General features: G+C 43.2%; 1 protein-coding gene across 3 annotated transcripts in view; it reads left to right on the forward strand.

The window, feature by feature from the left end:
• PDE4A (phosphodiesterase 4A) overlaps positions 1 to 9,039 on the forward strand; it is a 546,165-nt gene that overhangs the window by 438,302 nt on the left and 98,824 nt on the right. For all 3 annotated transcript variants that reach the window (XM_082256201.1, XM_082256202.1, XM_082256203.1), the window contains exon 6: positions 2,361 to 2,473. In XM_082256201.1, the coding sequence (XP_082112327.1) occupies positions 2,361 to 2,473 (113 nt within the window). The remainder of the gene's footprint in view (positions 1 to 2,360; positions 2,474 to 9,039) is intronic.

Here is a 9,039-nt window from a genome sequence, read left to right on the forward strand (position 1 = left end):
AAGAAAATTCTCATACGACAGGATACAACTTTGAAAGTAATGTATTGTATTCTTTTGTTTCTGAGCATGCGTGGTCTTGCTCTTCCATGTTTTTCCCAGCAAGTACTGTATTGATTAAACGAAAATCGTACGATCATATGAGAAACTTTTTGTTTTGTTCCTTCGGATAATTTCAGATGAACTATCATGACTGACTTTCGAAAGCTGTACACGAGACGATGAGATTATCGCACGATCGCTTCGAAAGCGGGATTTTTTGTCCGATTTTCTGATCGTGTGTACAAGGCTTAACTCTTACAGGAACAAATATTTAAATAGTCTTCCCCCGGCCTAACTACACAGATCTACTAATCTTTTTAAAATGGAGTTTTATCTGAAGGTCACCTCGAATTATGCATTATTTTCAGCTAGTGATAAGGTTGCTTTGTCCAGCAATGTGACATTTCCAAAACACGCTAAAACCTTAATGACTGCAATAACTAAACACAGCACGTGCCTTTCCTGCCCTCCTAGTCCACAGCATGCTAGTTATGGCTACAGTACATAACTTTACTCCTCAGAGATCTTGAATACTTTGTGTGGTTGGGTAGCATAAACCATCAGATGAGCTAATAATGCTACTTACAGACTTATTTTACACTTCATTTAAATGTGACACATCTGTCAACCTACATGTTACAATCTGATCGTACAATCTGTACAGTCAACTTTTGAATTGCCTAGACCTACCCAAACTATCCAATGAATTTGTATCCAATCTGGAGGGTCTATAGGAGAATTTACAAACAGATTGTGACATGTGGTGAACTTAAAGACTTCCTTAGCACTGCAAAGTTCTTCTAACAAGACCTTCTTGAAGATCTTTTGTGTCCCCAATCCTACCGAGATCTATGGGAATCCCTCTGCTGGCTATACATACAAAAAAGTGCGAGCAGCATGGAGAAGAAATTGTTGAAGGAATTTTAAGTTTATAACTGGGTAATGTAGGAATCGGTAAAGGCGTAATTTCAAGGAATAACTGCACCTTACCACCTGAAGGAGGCTTGTCTTCAAGGGAAAAACTGCAGTTATTATGAACCATACAACTGCAGTAAGGCCCAGAGTTATCACCTTGATATGTGTGGTTTTCAGTAACATATGGCAAAATTTTTTTTTTTCCATTTTGGATAGAGTAGGGGAGTATTATAGCCCCTGTCGGATATTTTTTACACCATCTGTGTCCCACTGCAGAGATTTCCCTTCCTGTCCCATAGCCAAACAGGCAGTGGGAAGAAATCCCTGCGAAATTAGGGAATCTACTGTATGGGTAGATTCAGTACCTATAGGCTTACCTATAGGTACAAGTGTCCGAAGAGGGTTTACTTCCTCTTTAATAGCCGCATTACATAGAGTTTAGTTATGGCTGCTGTCCTTGTCCTTTTTTTTTTATGTCTGGCAGCTTAGTCCTGTAAGGATCTTTGGAAAAGCATGGCAAGAAACTGAGCCTATATGTCACATGGCTCTCTTTTTTGGTTTCCAGCTGCAGTGTCACCTGTATACGTTGGGTCTTCCTGACGTCGGCCTATTATGCCCCGTACACACGCATCGATTATTGGCCGGGAATTTTCTGCCAACGTCCGATCAGCCGTTTTTCGGCTTGTTAGTATGATGCTTCCGACAACCGACTCCGACTTTTCCGCCGAAAAAAATCTGGTGTGCAGGCTATAACATTTTTGTTGGCCGTCAACACAACGGCCGATTTTCCGTCAGTCAGTACAGATTTCGGCAGACAAAAATCTGATGAGCAAGACTGGGCATGCTCAGAGAAGAAAAAACACACGGAAAGTAAACCAGCACATGACATCACTTCAGAAGTAGATTTTTGTTGGCCGAGAAAATTTTGTGTGCAGTCTAGGCACATTCCAACCAACAAAACACCACTCTGGACAAAAGTCGGACGATCGGTCGGCCGATAATTGTTGCGTGTGTACGAGGCATTAGTCATGCCTGCTACAACTGTCAGTAGAGTCTGTGAAAAATGCCCAATTTATCGCAGTTGGCACATCCTGACGTCTTTTTGAGATATTACTAGAACCACTCAACCTTTTACAGAGCATAAAGCTCAGTGGAGGAGCCTAGGTTCCGGGTACTGGCTACAGAACTTTCCTTCAATCTACATATTGGTGAAGGCAGGGAAGTTGAGTTTTTAAGACAAAGAACATGATTTTCTAATCAATCAGCTGCTCTCCTGTCCAAGTCTGGTACAGTGTCTTTAAGAATTGCATCCACAGTCCCATGAAAATTGTACAAATATCAACGTTCGTTTTTGTGTTCACATATTTTAATCCTTCATGTCTTACTGTATGTAATTATCTCTGCAGAGGAAACATATCAGCAGTTAGCCAAAGAGACTCTGGAAGAGTTAGACTGGTGTTTGGATCAGCTGGAGACGATACAGACCTACCGCTCTGTCAGTGAAATGGCTTCGAACAAGGTAAGACTTGCCATTACAGCCAATAACAAAATTGTATCCTATGCAGGCAGCCAATGAGGACCAAACTGAGTGTTGAAAGCTTTATAAAGTGCTATGGTGCACAAATGTATGTTGCTGTAGTTTTTCAAGCTTGCTATAGCAGTAGTACATATTGCTGGTGTTGGTCCTGCGGTTTTGGGGCATCATTTGTATCAGTTACTGCAGGTTTACTGGCTGAAGCTGAGGGGTCTACAGAGCTTACAACAAACCCAAAACTGCTCATACAAATGTTTGAATGGCTTGTTTGCTACTCTGGGCCTTTATGGCATCGCTAGTTAATAGGTTGCAGTTTCTTTTCATTACCTACAGTATGTGTATACCTGTAATCTGCTTATTTATGTGTGAAACCTAGTTAACTAGACTAAAAAGAGCTACATGGCTATGAAGGTCAACCATGGACATCATTCAGTCTCTTTGGTCAAGATGAAAGGAAATAGAAACCTCTGTGAAATAAGGGCAATCGGAACAGTTCTGTAAGTGTCAGTGTCATGACTCCACTCCCTTCACTGCATCAGCCCTAAGCGGGCCGCGCACTGCCAGCAAATTCTGGAATTGGTCTCCTCCCGCAGTGCACATACACATCAATTTTAGGCCACACAACTGCAGATCCATTTCTACTTCTTACTTTGCGAAGACAAGTTTCTGCTAATTTCTTCTGACTCATTTTCCACCCTAAAAAAAACAAATATGGTAATACACAGCACAAAATGGGTATAAAGTGACAAATGTGCAATAAATATAAAACTAATAAGCTAAATGAAACTCCAGCTATTACATCTTCACCCTAAAGTGCATACAAAGTGTTTTTAAAATGTGCAAATCACATATAATGATGCAAATGTGCATTAATGACATGTACATAGAAATGTGCAAACAAGCATGATTGCATGTGCATAAATCAAAAATAAGTAAAGTATTAAAGTCCCAAAAAAGTTCAAAAACTTTAAGCAAGTGGCCAGTGAAAGTGCCCAAAAAGTTCTTAAGTGCTTCTTAATATGCAGATCTGTGCAAATCCGTGCCAAAAAATGCAATCCTGTGAAGATCCACTCCCTTTGGATATTCCACTTACCAGACTGCCAGGACCCCCTAGCACAGTGATGGCGAACCTTGGCACCCCAGATGTTTTGGAACTACATTTCCCATGATGCTCATGCACTCTGCAGTGTAGTTGAGCATCATGGGAAATGTAGTTCCAAAACATCTGGGGTGCCAAGGCTCGCCATCACTGCCCTAGCAGTACTGCATGTGGGTCAATCACGCTAGGTCCGGTGTGGAATGGGATCTGTATCCTTTGGGCTGGTAAGAAATCGATCTCCCCCAGATACGCCAGTAGGATAAGAAAACCAATCAGATGTGGTGGCTGCATTAGTTCTCTTCTCCTTGGATTCTCTCACCTAGTGATCTGGCCAGTAACATACCTCCTGTATTTGTGAGACACAACTCCGCAGCCGTCCTCTCTCGGTGGGTACAGTTTGCACCCTACCTCCCTCCAATGGAGTTTATTCTTAATAGAGTTCTTGCTTCTATAAAGGTTTTGAGAAGAAAAGGATCTGCGTTTGGGTGGTCCAATAGAGCAATTCCCACATCCAACATTTTACCATATCATCCTTAATTGTTTTACGTAGTCTGCCTGTGGTTCCGCCCACTCAGCATGAGATCTCTCCATTGATCCCCGCTGAGCAGTGGATGACAGGTCCATGTCCGTTCCGCTAATGCATGGGTTGTTGGGTGTCAACGCCACATGTCCGTTGACACCCGCCGCTTCATAAAGAGCAATAGATTGTCCAATCAGGTCTGCGTGAAAAACTGGCAGGTGGACCCAGTCGGTCCATTAGTGTGAAAGGGGCTTTAAAGGCATGATGGGAAGACTTGACAGTTACTCATGATGGGGCTTGTAGTCCCGTAACAGCTGGAGGGCCACAGTTGCCCACCCCTGTGTTAGATGGGCTTATAGATTCACAGTAGATGGACTTTACATAAGTTAGAATTTGTTAGACTCCAGAAACTTCTTTTTTTTTTAAAGCTGGTACTACATATTCTATGAATGAAACGTGATCTATGAAGGGAGGAGGCGGAACTTTCTATCATCCACCTGTCCTCCATTCATGGATCCAGTTTCAACCATAGAAGCTGTAGTACTGGCTTCTATGAATGGAAGAGGTGGTTTAAAGGGGCGGGCATAGTCAGACACTCATGATGAGTGCCTACAGTCACCGCTTCATTACTTCTATTAATCCCCCCCACACTGGAAGAATACATTGATGGGTGTGGGTGGACAGGTAGGCATCAAAGGAGGAAATCTGTCTGCTAAAAAAGGACAGTAGCACAAGAGACACATCTCACTGCAAGCAAGTAATGTCCCCTGTGTGTATTCTTTATTTTAGTTTTTTTTAACCCTTTCCTGCCCAGCCCCAGCATCCCTTTAACAGGGTCTGTACGCCTGGAGGGGGGAGAATGGCTGTCACAGGGGTCACATGTTTGGGAGCTGGTCCCGCCGGCTACCGATCATTAAAGGGGACTGGGAGCTCCGTATTTGTGCTGGGAGCACACAGTGAGCACGCTCTCTGCACCGGAACCTCAGCTGCCTCTTGATACATGTGGGTGTTAAAGCATGCCATTTTGCTGCTGCACATACTGTGTATGTGTTAAGTGGGCAGCAACAGGTTGTCGACACTAGTTTTTTCCTTTTGGGATAAAGAATTTCTATAAATGAAGAATAAAAGCTGATCATTGTAAGCACCCCTGTCAGTATTAGATGGTTTGTCCCAACAATGAATAGAACAGACTCACTGACAGGATCAACAGGTTACACACCTATGTTAGAGTGGGGGCAGTGACAAACTGCATCATACGTCATTTTTTATTTTGGCTATAACTCAACTTTAAAATGGCCACACCTTTCATTCTGATTGTACTAGTCAAAACATCTATTCAATTTATATCCAATCTTAACTACTTGTCACCCAAGGCAATTCTGACATTTCTCTCCTACATGTAAAAATCATCATTTCTCTTTCATTCATTGGCTGACGTAGCTCCACATCTTCTTGACCCTTGGGTTCATGCTGCCCCCTACAGGAGTAAGACACTAGTCGGAAAAAGTTTGACTACGCCTATAGGGCAGTCCCAGGGGGTATACTCCCACTTCCTGCTATAGGTCTTCACTTTTTTCTGCCTAGTCAAGAGTAAGGACCTAGTTCCTTGCTGGGATCTCTGGTCCTAGCATTTTTTTCTTTTTCAATGGACTTTAGCTTATTTTTTTATTTTCTGTTCCCGTGAGAACTACAGTCTGTTCTGTTCATGTGAGAACTACAATCACCTGCTGAACTGGGCGACCGTATGGATATTACAGTCTCGCCAGTCCAGCCAGCGAGCGTGACCTCAGCTCCGCGCTAGGTCGGCCGCGACCTTGCCCCACTGGACAGGGGCTGGCCGGCGAGTAAACGCCTCACGAGGACGCATAGCCCTGATCATGACAGGAGTTGCAGCGTGCCTCTGGCTCGCAGCACCCCCATTCCATGATGGTGAAAGGTAAAAAAAGGTGCTAGTGGATGCACTGATTGTATCAGTGTGGGAAACCTTAACTTTAACTTTAAAATTGGAGGGCATAGCTACGGCCTGTGTCGGCTGCACAGGTGCACTTTGGTACCCGCAGAGCCTCAAAGGCAGCAAAGGTATTCTCCTTTCCTGCCTATTTTGACAGCATTGTCACAAGCATTGTCACAAGTCGCTAGAAGGTATAATTTTGAAGAGTTCCTGTTAACCACTTTACCACCGGAGGATTTTCCTGCTAAAAGACCAGGGGTTATTTTGCGATTTTTTACTGCGTGACTTTAACGGACAATCGCGCGGTCGTGCGACGCTGTACCTAAACGAATTTCACGTCCTTTTTTTCCCACAAACAGAGCTTTCTTTTGGTGGTATTTGATCACCTGTGCGATTTTTTGATCACGCGCTATAAACAAAAAAAGAGCGTAATTTTTGCAAAAACAACAATATTTTTCACTTTTTTTTATATGAAATTCCCCCAAAAAAAATGTAAAAATCAAAATTTTTTAAAATTTTCGGCCAATTTGTTTTACGCTACCTATGTTTGGTAAAAAAAATCGCAAAAAGCGTATTTTGATTGGTTTGCGCAAAAGTTATCGCGTTTACTAACAAAGGGAAAGATTTTTGTCATTTTTGGTGTTTTTTTTTTTAACGAGTAATGGCGGCGATCTGCGATTTTTTTTTTTTGCGGTACTGCGACATTGCGTCGGACCCTTGACTGACATTTTTGACACTTTTGGGGGTACCAGTGACATTACTGCAGTAATCAGTGCTATATATATATGCACTGTTACTGCAAAAATGACACTGGCAGGGAAGGGGTTAACAGTATTGGACAGGGAGGGGTTAAGTGTGTCCTAGGGGCGTGATTCTAACTGTGCAGGGACAGGTCTACTAGTGTAAAAACAAAGATCAACAGTTCTACATAGTAGAACTGTTTGATCTTCACTTTTACACAGGGAGAACTGACAGGTGGCTTGTTTACACAAGCCGCTCTGTCTTTCTCCCGCTGTACCGGCGATCGTAGTGTGACCGGCGCACATCGGGTCCGCCAGTCACACTCCCGCACTCCTCCGTGAACGAGCCGAGGCGGGCGCGCGCCTCAGCGGGCGCGCGCCCGCCCGCTATTGGCTCTGGAAGGAGTGACAGGCGAGCGACGTAGACCTACGTCACTCTGCCTGGCCGGGGCCGACTGCCGCAGTAAATATACTGTGCGCAGTCGGCAAGCGGTTAAAGAAACTGACAGTACCACCTGTGTGAATAAAGCCACCCTTCTCCCGGTGGAGGACTCTCCATCCTTTAAGGATCCTTTTGACAAGAGAGCTGAATCTCTGGTCCGATTACCTTTTAACCATGGCCAGTTGCATTTTGCAGCCGGTGTTTGCAGAAACTTTGGTTTCCCAGACCTTACCGGCATGGGCTAAGCTTCTGCGCCAGGATTCCAGGATTTGGAAGGGGGACAACCTCCTCCTGACTAGGGATGATCGAACTTTTCAAAAGTTCGGTTCGACCAGAACAACCCCATTTTGAAGCCCTAAAACCCAATAAATGCCCCTAAAAAGTGCCTAGGGTTCTGGGTCATGCCCCAGAGACTATTATCACACAAAAAAGTTCTTAAAAAATGTCATTTTTGATAGAGAGCCAATTATTGAAAAAAAAAAATGAGATTTAGTGTCTGGGGGGTCTAAAAAGTGTACCTGTGAAGTTTAAACTCTGTAGCATGTCCAGAACCAGAAAAAAAAAGATTGTTTCTATTAGGTCACTTATAGAACAGGGATATGGCTCCGCTATTTTCACACCTTGCCGGTTTTGTAGCAAGCGTTTTTTTGGGCATTTTTTGGGGGACTTTGGAGGCAGGCATAACATCAGAACTTCTGTGTAGGGGTATATATACATATACCCATGTATGTATATATACTCATACACATATATAGGTGTGAAAGTAGCAGAACACTATGCTTGCGCTAATGAAATAATTAACACCTATATGGCTCCGCTCCTATCACACCTATATGTGTGTATGTGTATAATACATATAAGTGTGTGTGTATATATATACCTCTATACACAAGTTCAGATGTCATGCCTGACTCCAAAGACCCCCCAAAAAAAAACGCCTGCAATATCACACCTGGGCGTTTTTTTTTTGGCGCAGGTGTTTTTTTGGGCATTTTTTTGGGGTCTTTGGAGGCAGGCAAAACATCTGAACTTGTGTATAGGGGTATATATATACACACACACTTATATGTATTATACACATACACACATATAGGTGTGATAGGAGCAGAGCCATATGCCTGTTAATTATTTCATTACCGCAAGCATAGTGTTCTGCTCTTTTCACACCTATATATGTGTAGGTGTATATATACATACGTGTGTGTGTGTGTATATATATACCCTTATACACAAGTTCAGATGTCATGCCTGACTCCAAACATGTCCTCAAAAAAGCCCTATAAACGCCTGCAGCAAAAAGCAGGCTGACCGGAGAGAAGCCATATCGCTGCTCTGTAAGTAACAAACTATCTTTTCTCTATAGCGGTCACCCTGAAATGGAAGGGTTTGGTCACCCTGCCATAGCAGTCAGTGTCAGTTCACCCTACACTACACTACGGTCACCCTGGCACTTAACACTTTCCCTACAGAAACTTGATTTTTGAAGCTAACTATAGTGGAAAATGGCACCCTAACTACACTAGATATCCCTTTCCTCACACTAATAATTGCTAAATGACACTTTTGAAGCTAGGAATTTGGTGGGGCTATCTTATATACTGGGGGGCGTATTCACTAATGATTGGCCTCTGGACCCCATAGTCACTCCAATCACATTCCTAGCATTCTCCTGCCCCCTCAATTGGCTTTTACTAATGGTTCTGGTCCAATCATGGGCTTTTAAAGCCCATTTCCTGGCCCATTGCATTTTGGTCAGTTCTGGTTGCCGAATTCTGAACTTTTTCAGCAAAAAGTTCTAA

The sequence above is a fragment of the Pelophylax lessonae genome, assembly GCF_965119305.1.
Source record: "Pelophylax lessonae genome assembly, chromosome: 4".
Taxonomy (NCBI): Eukaryota; Metazoa; Chordata; class Amphibia; order Anura; family Ranidae; genus Pelophylax; species Pelophylax lessonae.